General features: G+C 45.5%; 6 protein-coding genes across 6 annotated transcripts; 3 read left to right on the top strand and 3 right to left on the bottom strand.

Annotated features, from left to right (window-relative positions):
* Nucleotides 1–665: 665 nt before the first annotated feature.
* Nucleotides 666–2,713, bottom strand: PADG_05757 (uncharacterized protein; the record flags this gene model as incomplete). The annotated part of the gene is made up of 7 exons (XM_010763100.1): nt 666–859; nt 979–1,077; nt 1,140–1,240; nt 1,308–1,594; nt 1,663–2,212; nt 2,272–2,546; nt 2,642–2,713. 7 exons carry the CDS (start codon nt 2,711–2,713, stop codon nt 666–668), a joined length of 1,578 nt encoding a protein of 525 aa, XP_010761402.1.
* Nucleotides 2,714–3,242: 529 nt separating this feature from the next.
* On the bottom strand, nt 3,243–3,844 carry PADG_11973 (uncharacterized protein; the record flags this gene model as incomplete). The annotated part of the gene is made up of 2 exons (XM_010763264.1): nt 3,243–3,365; nt 3,704–3,844. The coding sequence occupies 2 exons, from the start codon at nt 3,842–3,844 to the stop codon at nt 3,243–3,245; spliced, it is 264 nt and encodes an 87-aa protein (XP_010761566.1).
* A 1,235-nt stretch (nt 3,845–5,079) lies between these two features.
* PADG_05758 (uncharacterized protein) lies at nt 5,080–6,413 on the top strand (the record flags this gene model as incomplete). The annotated part of the gene is made up of 5 exons (XM_010763101.1): nt 5,080–5,368; nt 5,434–5,601; nt 5,706–6,028; nt 6,110–6,179; nt 6,280–6,413. 5 exons carry the CDS (start codon nt 5,080–5,082, stop codon nt 6,411–6,413), a joined length of 984 nt encoding a protein of 327 aa, XP_010761403.1.
* A 3,736-nt stretch (nt 6,414–10,149) lies between these two features.
* On the top strand, nt 10,150–11,082 carry PADG_05759 (uncharacterized protein; the record flags this gene model as incomplete). The annotated part of the gene is made up of 2 exons (XM_010762900.1): nt 10,150–10,610; nt 10,701–11,082. The coding sequence occupies 2 exons, from the start codon at nt 10,150–10,152 to the stop codon at nt 11,080–11,082; spliced, it is 843 nt and encodes a 280-aa protein (XP_010761202.1).
* A 2,890-nt stretch (nt 11,083–13,972) lies between these two features.
* On the top strand, nt 13,973–15,553 carry PADG_05760 (uncharacterized protein; the record flags this gene model as incomplete). Its single annotated transcript, XM_010762901.1, has 4 exons — nt 13,973–14,138; nt 14,201–14,357; nt 14,433–15,213; nt 15,266–15,553. The coding sequence occupies 4 exons, from the start codon at nt 13,973–13,975 to the stop codon at nt 15,551–15,553; spliced, it is 1,392 nt and encodes a 463-aa protein (XP_010761203.1).
* Nucleotides 15,554–17,007: 1,454 nt separating this feature from the next.
* PADG_11974 (uncharacterized protein) lies at nt 17,008–17,471 on the bottom strand (the record flags this gene model as incomplete). Its single annotated transcript, XM_010763265.1, has 2 exons — nt 17,008–17,337; nt 17,382–17,471. 2 exons carry the CDS (start codon nt 17,469–17,471, stop codon nt 17,008–17,010), a joined length of 420 nt encoding a protein of 139 aa, XP_010761567.1.
* Nucleotides 17,472–17,563: the final 92 nt, after the last annotated feature.

The raw sequence follows: 17,563 nt of genomic DNA on the forward strand, positions 1-17,563 counted from the left end.
CAATTTTCAAAAAGGGGTGATTCCCTTCAATGCATGATGTTGACATTTAAATGTAAGTATCTGTAATTCAATCGCGAACCCGCCACCTCCGTGTCCTCCCCGATTTCGTGGAAATGAGACCTTACGAAAGGATTGAACTTCTCGTGCTCCATATTTACATATCCATATTGTCGTGTGCATCTAAGTTTTCTGGTGAGGCTAGCTATTATCCCAAAGGAGAGGATTTTATATAAGTTTGAAATAGGCAAATTTCAGTGATGACAAGTGCATCATTGTGCATATCTATTTTTATTCGATTTTTTTTTTCAACTAGATTCCGGTGTTCTAGATTATAGTTCGATTATATAACTATATGTTTGTTAGGTATATCCCAAAAATCCGACGTTCCCGTTCTGCAAAAGCTGTGGTACAGGCAACACAACCCTACTCCTACTTGTCCTGCCACCAACCCACAACCAAAGTGGGAACGGAATAAGGGAAGTGGCAGAATTATAACTGCTTTCTATCTAGTTGTATCCAGTCCCTTCACCAATCATACCATCGCATACCACGAAGTAAATAATACAACTTAAGAAACAAGAAAGGCAAGACACGCGGTGGCGATCATGCGTTGTAAAGGCAGGGAAAACACTGTACCACGTCGTGTCACATCTCTGTTCAAAAATTCAACCTGAATCCGGATCTGAACGTGAGGTAGCGGTTGTCGATCTTGTCACTCCAGCGCTCTGAAGTTTGTGCTCCAGAGCTCTTTTATCCTCATCGGTTGCATCTACAACGACAACTGCAACTTCTTCGCCAAAATTTCTCGCGATTTCTTCCAGTGTTAGACGGGCGGTTTCCGGGAAGAAGAAGTATATAACTATCCATTATATGTTAGTGTTAGCTCTGGCATTGTTGTGGCTTTTCTTCCGCCAATCTGATTTAGACTTCATTGGTGAGGTTGAAACGCCGAAAATAATCGTGAGAGCTCATAAGTACCTGGAATGAAAAATATCGACCAACAAATAATAACCAGATAGTATCTCCAGCCAACCTGAGCGAATCCGATTGGAGCGGTTTGCAAGAGAATGATCGTCGCTGTATAATCGTTAGTAAAGGGTGGTATTCCCAGTGATAGATGCTCCGATGAACACACTTACATGCGAACTGGCCAAAGATGGAAAACCCCATCCCAATGGGACGGATCTCAGTGGGGAATATTTCAGACACGTATAGGTACATTGTGGTGTCACAAAAGGTTCTGAAAGAGCAATTAGTAAAAATGAAATGAATGTATAAAGTTGACTGCTACAATTTGGGTCAGTTACCCTTGGAATGCGAGATATAAAAAAATAAAGAATATTCCAAACCCGTTGCCAACCCGATTCAGCGTGCCGGCGTATGTAGCGGTCATAGCGGCTAAGCATGAAGTCGTTACAACGATGCCGATAAACCCAGTTATAAACATGGTTCTTCTAGAATTGACTTTATCATGCAACCACGCCCCAGTGGGATTGTAAATGAGGCCTGCCGTGGTCAACCATAGGGCACTCAGGAGTAGCGGCATGTGACCCATCATGCCAAGGTTTTGGTATAGAATGACTGCATAATTATTCTGAATAATGAGATGTTAGTAACGAATCGCAACTGCTAGTTCAACCTTTTATGCTTGTGTAAACTTACAATGATCAAGGGACCTCCAAATTCTGCTCCCCACTGAGTCAGAAAGCCAATGATCATCCTTTGTCGGTAGGACTTTTTCTTGAAAACCGCAGTCCACACTCCATGGCCGGTGGCGGCAAGCTTTTCAGCTTCAAGTTTGAGCTGCTCCTTTGTTTGAACGAATTCCTCTTTTGCAACTAGGTCATCTGGGTCGCCCTTTGATCGTCGCAAACGGCGAAGAACCTCCCAGGCCTCTTCGAGCTTTCCTTTTGATATTAGCCATCGAGGAGATCGTGGAAGCCAAGGAGAACCCGCAAGTAAAATGAGAGGGCTTAGAATCTGCAAACAGAGCGGGAAACGCCAGGCAAAGGTGGGATTGCTCTCTGTTGCAAAGTAGCATCCATAGCCAACCCAGCTCGAGAACATGTAGCCAAAAACTAGGAATATTGGATGGTGTCCAACCAGCCAGCCTCGCACAAATGGGCTTGACATTTCTGCGAGATACATTGGACAGACAGTGACAAGAATCCCAATTGACATGCCAGAGACAAGCCGACCAGCTTGAAACATTCTATCCGCAAAGTTAGCATGGTCACCGCTGGCAAACAGTCGTGAGATTCTCTGGCATACTTCAAGTTGGCTGCCCCTCCCTGCAACGCACCGCCAACAACTGCAAGGAACGACCCAAATTGAATGTTGACTTTGCGGCCAACAGCTTCGCAAGACCACATCATAAACAAAGACCCGACAGCACCACCAGCACTAAAGACGCCGTTGGCGGTAGCAATTGCATTTGTTGTAACTGTGGCATAACCGGGCTCGTCCTGCGAAGGGAGATTGAAAAATGAATACCATCCAGGCTGGCCGATGGTGCTGCCTATGATAGAGGCACAGTAACCATAGGTCTAAAGAAATACCCCGTAAAATTGGTTAGCCTAAAATTTATAGGAAAAAAAAGACTCGGAAGAAGTGGAAGGAAACAAAATTGCATTGAACGTACAAAGGAGCCCAAAGCAACGAACACTATAACCAGTCGATTATATCGACTGGTCTGAGCTCCGAAATTTGCCATATCGAGCGCAGGTCGAAGCAGCTGGCGAGGTTCGCAGTGGGAGGGAAGAATAGAAATATTAAGATTTAAGATATCATCGGGAAAGAAATGACGAGTACATAAGGAGAGGAAAAAGGAAAAAAATGAAAACAAAACTTGACCTGGAGCAGCAAGAACTCGTCTTGAAAGAGAGTGAACGAAAAATGAATTAGATGATAAAAAGAACACAAACTAGGGTAGCTTGTTAAAATCGTGATGAGTAAAGATCTAGTATGGATAAGGTCTCTCCTGTTATGATTTTGTAATCCTCCTCTAGGCCTTCAGATCATGATGCCAGGTCCCGAACGAAGCGATGAGCCGGTTTTAACATACTCAGAGTCAAGAAAATTTCTCAATGTCGTAAGAGGAAGAAACTCTTCATAGAAGTTCCGAGCCACACGTATTGCAACACCACACTCGGTTGGTAAGACGAACTATTTTCAAGAACAACGAGAAAACCCCCTAAATATACAAATTTGGAAGTAATAAAGTGTATAGTAACCACCAAAAGTCACCCAAGGTAAGTTTGCCCAAAAACCACGAGCTGTTGTGTAATCCGACATGGCCCATTGGCATCTAGCCAACTGGCTTTTGATATTTTTCGGGGGTAATCCCGGATTGCATATTCATGAGACTATATTATTTTCATGCAACGGTATTGGATGAAAACGGGCAATTGCATATTTTAGACAGAATAGGACCCCAATGTTCCTTTGTTTCATGATATTGAAGCCGTATCTGGCGAATGGCTGTTGATTGTGCATGGAAACTATCCTTGCAGTGCAAATGTACCAGCCCCACCCTGCTCTGCAGTAAGGGGTACAAAAAAGCAACAGCCAGGCTGTGAGAATAGACTCACGCAAAAACTGTAGCCAGTACAGGACATCCACCTATTCACAGGTCAGTATGACTATTGCTTTAAATAGGAGATGGCTGGCAATGGCTGTGAAAAGTCTTTTGAGAAGAATGCACCAGCAGGCTACGAACGAATTCCAGAGCCAATTCGGTGGAGAATCCCGTAATCAAGAGCATGTCAAGAAGGCCTCCTCTCCCTCCCCCCAGTCCCCGCTCTCCAGGCCTTGGAGTCGACGATTGCGATGCCAAACTCTGCATCGGTGTGATATTTGTTGTTCCCAAAATCTCCCCAACTTGAAAGTAGGAGGTTTTGATATTACACTCGGATGACTCAGCAGCACAGGCGCTGAGCCAGGCTGACTAACTTAACCAGCGTCAAACCTGTCCAGAAGAACGTTGGAATGTTCCATTTCGCCCATTTCAATTTCTTTCTCCAACGATTTGATATCTGGAATCCCGGCTAGTCACCGCTTTGGAATTAGAACCCCAATCCCCCTCCAATCCCGTTCATGCCTGCGGTGTTCGTCCGGCTCCGTGTCACCCATGTGCTGGATGTGGTAACATTGGGTGCACAGGGTTAGACCGGACAAAAGTTATATCTCCATCCTTTTTACCATTTATAGGGGAACGGCAGTCTGAAATTGAATAGAGTATTAAACGGCCATGATGACCTCGTGGCTGTAAATGGCGTTCTATGTTCGCCCAAAATGCACTAATTTCAACGATCTTTTAAGAGAAGCATGTTCTGTGGGGGGAACATGACCAATCTCCTGCGATGTGTGTCCCTATATGATCATATATGCAGATCGAAGAGGGCGAAAAGGGAAAAAATAAAAAGGGAAAAACTCTCTCTGTGGATGAAGGTTGAAGTCATTGATCACTTACGGCTATATCTGCGCCTCCCAACTACGCAACTAACCGCTGGGCACAAAGACCCGACGATATATATATATATTTTTTTTTTTTTCATTCTAGTTTCCAAGATGCACATGAAGTTAAATTGGATGCGAGTAGCATACCAGGGACTGCAATTTTGTTCCTATTTTCTTATATATTACAAGCTCCCCTTGCAATTCTCGGGGTTTGTGTTTAAACCTTTCTTGTAAGAATTTTGTTTACAAGTCCGGCAGATGAGGCATTTTGTGACTTCCCGCCGTGTTCTCTTGAGGTCAGGATGTTCGCCAACCTACGAGGGAAATGGATTTTAACATCCCCTTATCTTCTACAGTGGAAGAGCTATTTAGACACTTATTCATATATCTGACTAGAATGTCGTTGTGATGTGTCCACTCCGCCTGGGTGTTTTGGTCCCATAAAGGTTAATTCAATCAAACCCTTCTGTGGTCCATCGCAGTGTCGCACATAGTGGGATTGTGTGACGTTAATCTCAACTCCCATCTCGCTTGTTAACACTTTCAAGCACGCAGTCTTAGAATATCATACGACCACTATTACACTGTCATCGACCTGGTGGTGGATTGAAACTTGCAGCCATGGCCCAGGCATCGCCATTCGACATACCCTTCGACGAGCTCCCCAACCCTCGCCAAGTGTGGATTGGCACTCCCGGGAGCGCGGAGGAGGGCTTGGGAAAGCTCGCTCTTTTGACCCCAACGGTAGTGGCAGAAGCAGCAGGAGAAATAAAGACGGGCAATCGGGTGACTCTTGGCTGGGAGATGACAAAGCTGGAACTGGCTAATTTGAATCGGCAACCTTGTCAGCATCATATCATCTCTCTTTTAGATGGCCTTGCTTTTGATGATGTTTACATCATGAACCCCCGTGCGTTACCAGACTCGACTTATCTGTCTTTGTTGGTGTTCTATTTAGTTGACAGACATATTAAGAACAAAGCAGTCAATGGGACGGACTTCGTCATTTTTCACAACATGTACCTTCTACCGATGGCAAGGAAGCAAAACGAGTGTTCTACGGAGGCACCACCGCCGGTGAGATTCTTAATCGATCAAATAATCGCATAGGGATACAATACTGGGCTCGCCAAGGAATTACAGGTATTTTTCACCATATCATACATTTTGATTCATCGTATACTATAATATCTCGACGCATTGGAAACCGTGACGCTGATATCCCGTGTTTCATAATACTCTCAAAGGTCGCGGAGTTCTAATTGATTATGCCTCCTATGCCGCAAAAAAGGGGATGAAATACACCACCTTTTCAACCCATCAAATCCTCCTATCGGAGATCTTAGATATCGCAAATGAATGTAACCTGACATTTAAACGCGGAGACATCTTATTTATCAGAATTGGGGTGACCAATGAGTGGGACAACCTTATGACTGATGATCAAAAACGGGCGTACTCGGTGGATCCCAAACCCGAACATGCGGGCGTTGAAGCTACGACTGAGATGCTCCGGTGGTTATGGAACACGGGCTTTTCCGCCGTTGCAGGTGACGCGATCAGCTGGGAGGTGGGTGTTGCTGAGCAATGACAAGATCTACGGAATATCCACCCCAAATCTTGGCTGACTTTTTACTCTTGCATTTGTCAGGTCTATCCCCCCCAGAACCCTGAAATATTCCTTCATGAATATTTGCTTGCTGGATGGGGAGTTCCAATTGGTATGTATTCCGAGAATTTTGATGCTGAAAGCTTAACCAATGAGACATAATATCGAAAGACATCGATGTTTCTGGGAGTCGTTATCTAACCTTGCATCAGGGGAGCTATTCGACCTTGAAGGTCTCTCGCGCACATGCCAAGAGCTAGGGAGATGGAGCTTCTTCCTCTCGTCGGTGCCTCTCAATATGCCCGGTGGTGTCTCTTCTCCACCAAACGCAATCGCGATTTTTTGATCGTTTTTTGGAAATAAGCATCTTTGCCGTGGGTGCTTTCAGATGTCTATGACAAAATGTGTCAGTCATACGAATGTAAGGGAAATGGCCGGAGAATGAAAAGCAACTTAATAAGCTCACCTGGCCTTCGTTTCCCGTTATGCAGACAGAACGAGTTGCGCTTTTCGGACTTTTTTTCCCCCCCTGGTTTGATGCGTTGAGGCTACGGTCTGGATTTGATTTCCACGATTTCAATGATTAACGGTAACCTACTTATCTTTGATATTAATTTACGGGATTTATAATAATATGATTTAAAAGTATTATTCTGTTTTTGTTTCAGTTTCTTTGTTAATATCACTTGGTTGACTTCATAATAATTCATGGCACATACGTCTTCTCACCCCGCTCTGCCGTTTTCGTATTAAAGCAAGCCAACCGGCCTGTCAAAGAAAATCGATTGATAGAGGTAGCAGTAGTATTTTGCTCCGGACCAGATAGCATACGGCACTTACCTACCCCTATCCTCTTGAGCTAATCTCTGACTGCCAACCAAACCCACATATATCATCTTCTTACTGTCTCATACTCCATCAAACCTTTTACTACAAATCATTAGTTTCTTCTCTCGTGTTCTCCCTTCTAACAGATGATAGTCATAAAACTTATTATCTCGGTGAAAATGGACAGGCAGTCGACTATGATTTCACTTAACCAACATATAGACTCCTGAAATGATCAATTTTCATATCGCCTCTTATGTATAGATGGTCGCTATACCTAAAAATAAAACCCTCTCATTTGGTCGAATACACCATTTACCTGTACGTATCCGACAGGAAAGTTTCACGAGCAAGCAAAACTATCATATAGTTATTACTATTGTGCTATTCTATAGCTTCTTTCCCTCCCCCCCCCGCGTCCAACGGTTTCAGACCACACCCACCCAGTGCATTTTGAAATCGAAGGCTGCTTTGGTGTGCACGGCTGAGGGGTGAGCGTGATGGACCACCGCTGTCTTATGATGACCGGACAGGACGAGTATATTTATCGGCCCTGTTGATGACTTTTTCTCAACCGTGTCCAATTCCTGGGGGACTTGCTCGGGAGTTCTCACGCGGAGTAAAATTTTATAAACAAGATTCAGATTGACAGATTCCAAATCCTTGTTAGAGAAGAGATGTAGAATAGATATAAAGGAAGGGAGGTTGGGCTGCTTCCTTTGAATATCGGATCCATCCTTGTGATATACTCATAACTTGCGTAGTCTGTTATCGATACCTGCTTGGAGCGCCAGTTGGAGAACTTAGAGTGGCATCATTTGAAGGGAATTGCAAGGTTTGTAGCATCGATATAACAAGGGGAAGTGTGAAGTAATGTGATCGGTTTCAAGCCCTGACAAATAACGGACATGGCATATGCATGCATCATGTAATCCATGTAATTAGCATATAATCTCGTCGTTCGCAGCTCGATTGCGTGTTCTTGTTTGGACCTCTAGCCTAGGAATTCTTGAAAACACGAAAGCTGAGCTGAGTATTCTCAGGAGTGCATCCCCATCTGCACGGGATCAGATCCGTCTGTAATTGCTACTTGGAGCTTCTGGTCAAGCTCAAATTACGGATTGTATACAGATGGGTTTCGAGTAGTAGTAGGACGCCAGGAATCTGATTCTTCCGCAGCCAAAGCAACTTCGGTGGAGCCTGTCCTGTATGACTGTATCTGCACTGACCCTGTTCCTCAATCATTTCGAATCCAGCGTTGCATTTCCTTATAGTTGTTATTCCCACTAGAGGTTTCCCTGCGGCTTGTGCGCCCTTTTGTCATCCTTTGCCTAATCCAACTTGGCTTGCAGGGCACGAAAGAATTTGCCATTTCCTGGATGCTGGGAGCTTAACCACTCTGTTAATATATGTGCGCCACATCTCCAATTTAAAACATGCTCAGCCATTGAGCCCTTAGGGACAGAGGGCAACCGGGATCCGTAATCAGGAACAGCTACGGAGAGGAGTTATGGAGATGTATGAATCCATGTCTTCAATTGAACTGGAGACAACGCAGTTTTTCCCCTTCAGTCCCAATTCATCAGATTTACTTACTAAAGTACATATCTTGTGCCTGTTAACACGGCGCAACACAAGTAGTACCACTCTGTTTAACCGTCGTTGTAGGAAAGTGGTTCACGATTTGAACCGCACAAACTGATAGAATAGGAAAATAGAGACAAAAAGGTCTCAAAATATGCACACTTCAATGCATGAGCCGCGCATTGAGACCCTGAGATTTTGTTAAAGTTTGGAGTTGAAACAGCACAAGAAAAGGGAAAGGGGCCGCAAGAATACATACCAGCATCTGTCCTAAGGATGACTGTTTCTTGTTGCGTTCTCTTTTGGTAACCTCGTCGCACACGGTGGCCCAAAGGCCATTTTTCACTCCTCTTTTGATGCAAGATAATAAAAAAATAAAAGAAAAAAAGGAGGGGGCGGACTCGTGCCTCATCGTTCTTAACATAAAGGGGATCGTTTTTCCAAATTTTCTTGCTGCTAATCATAACCGTTGATAATAAAATTGTGCCATCAATATCGGAATTTTTGTTAGATGTGGACGGTAACTGGACTGGGCTGGTTCAAGCTGATTTAGAGGGAGCGAGAAGGTATTGCGAAAAGAGAGCGCCTCATTTTAATTCCATAACGGTCGACGACGAATATAGGGAAAGGGATACAAAAGAAGAAAAAGAAAAGAAAAAAAAAGTCCCGATATATATCGCGGTATTCCGGCGAACAAGCCCTGATTCTCCATTCAGCCGTCCCTTCGTCGTTCCCAGCTCCATCACCTCTCCCTTTTCACCTTTTCTACCCTCAATTTCATCTATCTAGTTTTCATGGCTTGTCTGACTCGAAAGAGTATCGTTTGATCACGACTAATTTGAAAAGAAGTTCTGCTTTTCGCCATTCTTTTAGTCGATTTGCAAGTAAGGGGCCAGGGAAGCGAGCCTGAAGACCGGAGGGGATCGAGAAGTTACCGAGAAGTTAATTCGGGTCAAAGAAAAAGGAGAACAAGAGAAGGAAAGCGAAGTATGGACGTTGCATCAGAGCCAGCCCTGGTTCCTCCTCCAGGAATGGAATCAAACCTCGATGGCACGATGGAGGCACTGCATATTTGGAACCTTGTCACCCAGGGTCTCTGCATCTCCTTCACATCGTTATTCTTCTTCCTCCGGATGTACGTTCGAATCTATATCAACAGGGGATTTGGACGGGAAGACTGTAAGCTGCTCTTTTCCAAAGCCGATTTCCGCGAGACTGGCTGTATTCTTTCCTTCAATCTTGCTGTCGGGGAGACACCCTTAAGCTGATGTGCTAAATAAAATATATAAATATAAATCCACAGGGTGTTGTTCGCTTGCATGGGTACCGAAACCTTGCTTGGTCAGTTGCAAGGGGAATTGTGGCTGATTGTTCTCTCTAGTTTCTTGGAATTGGGTATTCCATCATTGCGATTTTGAGTCAGTTTTCTCTTCCCGGACATAACACTTCTTCACATGTTTCATACAATGGACTGATTTTGATGCCATTGAAGTGGGAAAATATGGTGGCGGCTCTCACCAATGGAACGTCCCGAAGGAGGACTTTATCCCATTCAACAAGGTGCGTAAGGAAAGTGGACCACTCCGTATCCCGATCCGTGTACAGGAACCAGGGGCTGAACAATGGCAAACCGGCCGGATTGAGAACCGAAATAGACTGTGTACGGTACAATGGTCATATACGGACCAGCCGCATTTCTCACAAAGGCATCCATTCTCCTCATCCTGACCCGAGTATTCGCCCCGTACAGAAAAACGGTGAGGTTCATATACATATACTTCGGGGTGCTGCTCGCATACTATATCCCGGCCATCATCGTCAAGATCCGCATCTGCATTCCCATTTCCCACTTCTGGATGGGTCAGACCTCAAACGGCTCCTGTTTGGATGAACGGGCAATCATCCTGGCGGATGCAATTATTAGTGTCGTGAGCGACTTGACGATTTTGATCCTGCCACTTCTCCTGACCCATTCTCTGAAGATGTCGCTCAGGAAAAAGATTCGGGTCATTGGAATCTTAGGTGCGGGTGGGTTGGCTTGTGCGTCGAGCATAGTGAGGTTGGTGTTGATTGTTCAAAGGGGGAAGGCTGAAGATCAGACTTATGTGTTCATGCAAATCAATCTCTGGGGGTAGGTGATCAAATTCCTCCCCTCTTAGCTTTCGCTCGCACGGTCTACTTGCATTCAGGTTGCTGAAACTGAACCGGGCAACCAACACAGGAACGCCGAAGTGAGCATCGGTATAATCTGCGCCTGTCTCCCGTCACTTGCAGCCCTTCTCAACCGCATATCGAATGAATACATGTCGCGAAATGGCAGCAGGAGTTGCGATTGCGAGCTGGCTGGAACAAATACGCTGACCGGATCCAGTTCCAAGATAATTGGCTCACAGGGCAGTTTCAATGAGACGGGATCTGACCAAGGCATTCTACCACCACAGACACAGTCGGATTTGAAGGTCGAGACTGCAATCCGGGCTGACCAGCCAGGCACTTCGCATGGCCATCATCGCGGAGGTCATTCGTTTACCGGACATGGGATCATGAAGACGGTAGATGTTTCCCATACAATCACAACCGTGGAAGAAATCGGGAGGCGGTGATGCAGAGAGTTGTTGAGCTGGTCTGGGGTCTCTAGAGCTCTGGTGTCTCGTCTAGTCAAGTTGAAAGGGCTGAAATAGACCCCCAAAAACTCATCAAAGAATCTAAAGTTTTCACAAGCCAAGTTGGGTCTGAACAATTCTGCGGATGGTTTATTCAACCTGTTAATTAGTTGAGTTAGTTACTCTGTAGTTAACTACCTAGTCTAACTTTAAGTTCCGCCTATCTATGCGTATCGGCAAGCATTCTGTGTGTATCAGACGATGTCTCAGTCCTTGTCCTTCAGCATCGAAACAGTTTCTCAAATTTGCTGCGTGCAGGCAAACGGGGGGCGATGTCATTCAACAAGAATAATTGCTACGTCCGTTGACATGAAAATCCAAACCATCATATTTCAGAATTGTTGCTTGTGCATGCATGTTATCTGAAAACTATGCGACGTACTTGGATACGTCAAAAAACGTCTGTTCCAAGTACGAGTGATGATGCGGTTGCACTAAAACGCTCAGATCGGAAAACCAAAAAAACACAAGCGCGCAATATTTATGATGCGAGATAAAATGCAGCTGAAATATCCCATTTATATTTTCCCTCGACTCTTTTCTTTTTTCGACTTTTTGCAATTTGGTGTTTAGTGTTTGTGGAGTTTGTGGTGGCTTGAAGGGTCATGCATGCAAGGATCATCAACTAGCAGCCGAACAAAATACATAACTCCAATTATCGAATTTAAATCACACAAGAGCAGCAAACACAGATATACTCCAAGGGTGAATGCCCAGGAGGGACATAGAATCGCAAATTTTTTAGATTCTGATATGCGGGTGAGATAAATAAAATCACCGTAAGAGGAACTGCATCCAGCGATTGATTCCAAGCATCCCGTTGAGCTGTATTCTTGCACTCCACTGCAAGCGGGCAACATAAACGCCGTCTGAAGGTTTCCTCAGGGGCTCATGAAAGCCTAGAGTTAGAGATTGGGTCGATTCCTCCCCAAGAGCTTCGGGAGCAATTAGTAACTGGAGTGTAACTTGTTGTAAACATCTTCGAGGACGTCTCAACATCACTCAAGAATCGGATATGAAGCTTCAATGATAAAAATAAAATGCCTCTATGGACATCAGATTAGAACCATCACATGCCATCCCATCAGCGTAATTCACTTCACGACGATGCATGCCTGCACTCGGCTATTGTAAATGCGGACGGGGAAGTAGTAAATTTATTCGTTGACCATCTCATATGAAGCATTGGCAGTTGATTCGCCCTGCGAAAAGCCACGGGTTTCACCATGACCGGGTCCACTGGGTCCAACTTCCAATCACAGGCGGGATGGTAGCAAAAGAGGGGGAAAGGCATCGCGATGTGGTTGGCTGGTTCCTGACTATCAACCGAGCTACCAGGAAACAACATCGAAGTTAAACTGGGGAAGCCGAGAGAGAGCGGGAAGACAAAAGGCTCCGTACCCCTTGACGGATGATTTGCTAAATGAAATGAACTTGCAAGAGGTGGCCCTTGGACAAAGAACCACGCAGGATTCCAAGATGAGTTTTATTCACTAGGAGGCTGAAAGCAAGGACTAAACCCCCGAATCCCCCTTTCTCATTCGCCGGGAAATAAAATAAAGGTCGATCAGGATGATGTCCGCAGCGTACAGGTCTCCGTTTCCGATGGCGATAACGCCTATCATTCCTGATCGATGTTAAACGATATGCATATGAGGAGAAGGAAGAAGCTATAGAGAGTGCAGTTTATGACTGACAACAACAGGAAGAGTGTGTATACTGCGTAGGTTGAGGGAGGGGACGGGAACCAACCCACAAAAAGTCTGAGGAACAAATAAAGACAGAGGCCCGCTTGAGAAATTTGCCCAGGATGTCACTGGTGTTTCATCATCCTGTTCTGCTGACAGCGACAGTCTGTGCCCCCGCCCGCCACGGTCTTGATATTGATCGAGTGCTTGCTGAGTGTCTAGGTGCTTGGTTGCCGTGTGGCATGCCCGCGGGTGCACCATACGGGGCCCTCTGCACCACTTCTCTCCTGGTCCTATTCACTAATATAAGTGCACTGGAAGATGGCTAACTAAGTTACCCGCGCTCAGCCAGTTAGCGTTATCCAACCTCCTTTGTCCAAACTCATTCTCCTGTCTGAAGGGGCAAATGATGACCGTTTGATTGTCTCTCCTCTCTGCCTCTTGTTTTACGGCTTCTTTTTCTTGTTTCTTGGTTGAGAATTTCTCCTCCTTCTCACTCCTCACCACACCCGTTTACTCGGAGACCGTATCGTATCTCTTCCTCGAGAAGGAAGACATCATTCTCCTGTTCTGTTTTTTCTGAAGCTATTCATTCCTTTGCCTTTGTGCACTACCGCTTCACAAGTCCTCCCTTTCTATAGTTGTCACTCGTTTTCGCAGTCGATTTTTCAATTCCTCTCGCCGGATCCCAACCATCCAACATCTCCCCCAAGGAATCCTACGCGCAAGAGACGCGAGAGGGACGGATATCGTTATTCTTCAAGCCCGTTGAGAAGAAGTGTATAAACAGTGTAAAAGGCTCCATTCTTGTCGTAGAATCACTGTTTGGGTGCTTCTGTTTTGTCACCGCCAGTGTTGATTCACTGCTGTGTCTGGCGCTGATATTGATTAAACCTTGCAGTGAGTGACTCTACGCCACCAGTAACTCCTCCGAACAGTCTACCCACCAACACACACAACAGAAACTCACTTCTTTTCTGCTCTATCTGTCACTCAGTGCTTTTATTCTTATGGGGTTTGAAATTGCAGGTTTACAAGCATTCATCCTCTCTTTTATTGTATACACTCGGATTTATCAGATCAAACATCTACATTCGGAGTCTGGAACTCGGATATAGTTATAGCCCTCCTATATACTAAACATGCATCTGAGCATCATCTACACCGCGGCTCTGGTGGCTGCCATCTCCCCGGCTTTGGCATTCTGGCGTCTGCCTTGCCAGGGGCGTTTGGGTGTTGCTCGTCTCGATCCTCTCGTCAATCCTGGCCAAATCGCACCTCACGCCCATGTTGTCCACGGTGCTAGCAGTATGTATTCACAGGTCTAATCACCTATTTTGTTTGGCATCTATATATTAACTTCCTGATAGACTTTGGTATGACCGTCACCACTGACGATCTCTTGAATTCCCACTGCACATCTTGCGCGATAAAGCAGGATAAATCCATCTATTGGACCCCAGGAACCTACTTCAAGTATCCCAATGGAGAAACTGAATTAGTGGAGCAAGTCGGTGGTATGCTTGTGTAAGTAGTTTCTCTTCCAAAATATGGGCAGATCAGGAGTTTCCCTATCTAGATCCTAATATATGCATCCTACAGCTACTATCTGCCACGCGGAGAGGGTGTCAAGGCATTCCCCAAGGGCTTCCGCATCCTTGCTGGAGATCCCTACCTGCGCAACTTCACTTGGCCAGTCCCCGACCCTCCGAAGTCCTCTTGGTCAAAGTACGAGTCCACACAATTCGCCCTGTCCCAAAAGGCTGTAGGTTTCAACTGTCTTAACTATGCGGGCACTCCCGAACCAACTCTCTACCGCCACACCATGCCATCCAAGAAATTCATTGATGAAAACTGTCCTAACGGCATTCGCATGGAGATTTTCTTCCCGTCCTGCTGGAACGGCAAGGACCTTGACACTGACGATCACAAATCACACATGGCGTATCCCAATCTTGTTGAGGATGGTGTCTGCCCCGAGGGCTTCAAAACACGCCTTGTTTCTCTCCTATACGAAACCATCTGGCATACTGCTAAATACAAGGGCATCGAGGGTGAGTTTGTGCTCTCCAACGGCGACCCGAACGGATGTGGCTACCATGCCGACTTCATCGAAGCTTGGGAACCTGGCGTCCTCGACGATGCCGTGAAGTCATGCAAAAACTCCTCCGGTCGTGTCGAGGACTGCGGCATCTTCAACCTGCAATCCGAGGCTGAGCAAAACAAGTGCAAGTTCAAAACGCCCTCCCCCATCGCTACTGAAGGCTGCAAGTTCTCCAAGAATGGCCTTCCCGGCGCGGTTGAGATTTTACGCGGTCCCGAATATGCGAAGGTAGTCACGCCCAAGATCGACATTATAGCTGCCGATGTTCCCAAGGTCAACGTCAATATCCCCGTCAAAAATGCTCCTACTACCCTTTCACCCTTCCCCGTAGTATCCTCTTCTTCCAGGCCACAAACCACCTCCACCAGCTCCGACCACCACCACCACCACTCGTGCCCCTGCTCCCGCGCAGTTCTTCGCCCCCTCCGAGAATGCCGGCGATGGCGATACCGTTCCCATTTCCACCAGAACATACACCGAAGGCAATGTTGTTTATGAAGTCGTCATCGTGGAAGAAAAGGTCACTACTACCATTGATGTCCCCGCTGGAGCTACGCCACCTGCTGGAGGCAAGGTTCTGAGGAGAGCGAGACGCCATGCGCATGGCCATCGTCATTAGCAGTAGATACAGCACTTGAAAGAAAAGAGGTGTGGGATTTAGTGAGGGACGGATGGGTGGGCGGGTGGGTGAGGTTTGAGTCGATGAGTGGTATGCATCAGAATATTGGACTATATTGTAAAGGATCTCGGTATCTTTATTTTGTCTTATTTTTCATGTTATGGGAAGAGCATGAGAGGGAGTTCCGTGGTTTGGTAGTATGGTGTTTAACAAGTGGAAGAATACCACGATGGGGGAGGGGGATTATTTTCTGTATATTCCACTTAGCTTTGTGAAATTAACAAGCATTTTTCCCATACATTTTTTCATTTCTCTTTTGTATAATCAAATAAAAATTTATCTTTCCATCAACTTTAAATTAATTGGCTTGATTTCTCTATGTTAGATCTACGATTGGATTTTTCCTACATAGGATCAAATCCTCTGCTAACCTGACTGAATCCAGTCCAGTGGATTCAAATGACCCATTTTGCGGTGAAAGTGAATTTTAAAAAAAAAAAAAAAAAATTTTTTTCTTACCCTAGTAGGAAATGCTTGCTCATACTGAGAAATTCCGCACAGTAAGATGCCACATGGTAAATGCAGTGATAACCCGTATTTGATTGACATTGGCATATTTCATAGTTCTGCTCAACTTCGTTTGCGCCACCAACAAGTTCTACGTCTTGGTGAATGAGCAGACACCCAACTGACAGTCAAAATGTAAAGAAGCAAGCTTTTAAGAGACATTAAAAAAAGTATCATTTGCTAAATGATAGAATTTTTCCGTACGCACGCTTTCTCATCACAGGAGCTGGGAACAGATACGTAGAGAGACGAAGAGAGACGAAACGTCCGAGGTTCGTCGTCGTCCTCGCATTATCTTGCAAATATGCGAGAGAGATCGCATTTGAATAGGAAAACGGGCCCTTCATTAGGGGGTGTGGGAAACAAGCTTTTTCGAACAAAGTCCGCGCTTCTCATCTGAAGAAAAGTTAACATCATAATAGCACTGCCAGATCGCCCCGAGAGGGCCCCCTCTGACAATTCCACGCCACTTGCCGGACACCAGTCAGGGACTTGCGGACCGCCTGCAGTGCTGAATAATTTTCTATTGGATAACTATTAGTGGCATCATGGCGTTGGTTGGGGTTTTGGCTGCAGTTAGGTTATGCTGAACTCCAGTCCCATCCATGGGGATCTACTCCACGTCATAACTAGTTAACTTCGGATTGCCACAGCACTCGGCATATGCACCCTCTGGCGTGTAGGGATCTTTTTATGGGACGCGACTCAATGCTATGTGCCCAGTTCCCATGTCTCCCAGCGAAACTCTACTTTTCCATTGGAAATACTTCGACACCAAACAAGGGAATCTACCTTGACGAGCATCGCAAGATGTGGACATATTCACCGTCAAGAAATGTGAAATTTGCATGTGCGCTCTCCATAGCTACTGCGCTTGAATTCATTGGTTAATTGGATTCTTGCGTATCAGCTATGATTGGGTGTCCTTTTTGAGAATTCTCTGCGGTACCTGGACTTCCAGCAAGCGCGCACCGCACGCACCGCAAACTCTGCACTGCATGCTTTGGCGTGAGATGGGAAGCTGAACGAGCGGGCATGCTGACACTGGGCTTTGCAAATTGCAAACCAGGATTCCAGACCGTTATTTGATACCCCGTCTCCCTCTTGAAAACTTCAGCAGCCTCAAACCAAATATGAAGACCACCGAATAGCCGGCTTTTTTGAGTTTGTAAGACAATGCAGACATTTCTCAAGAAAGTTCCTTTGACTCTCAAACCCTGCCTGGAAACTCAAGAGATCCAAGAATACAATTACTTCTCACATAGTGCTTTGAGGCATTGGTTCCTTTTGGGACAATTGATCCCGTCAAAACCTCCCATTGTGTAGTTTCAATACCTCTTTCATCAGCCATGATGATGATGACTATCATTATTATTATATAGCTTGTGGGTGGGACGGCTACCATGCAACAGAGAGACGGAATAACGCCATGTACATTTATAA

This window comes from Paracoccidioides brasiliensis (assembly GCF_000150735.1).
Source record: "Paracoccidioides brasiliensis Pb18 unplaced genomic scaffold supercont2.7, whole genome shotgun sequence".
Lineage (NCBI taxonomy): Eukaryota > Fungi > Ascomycota > Eurotiomycetes > Onygenales > Ajellomycetaceae > Paracoccidioides > Paracoccidioides brasiliensis.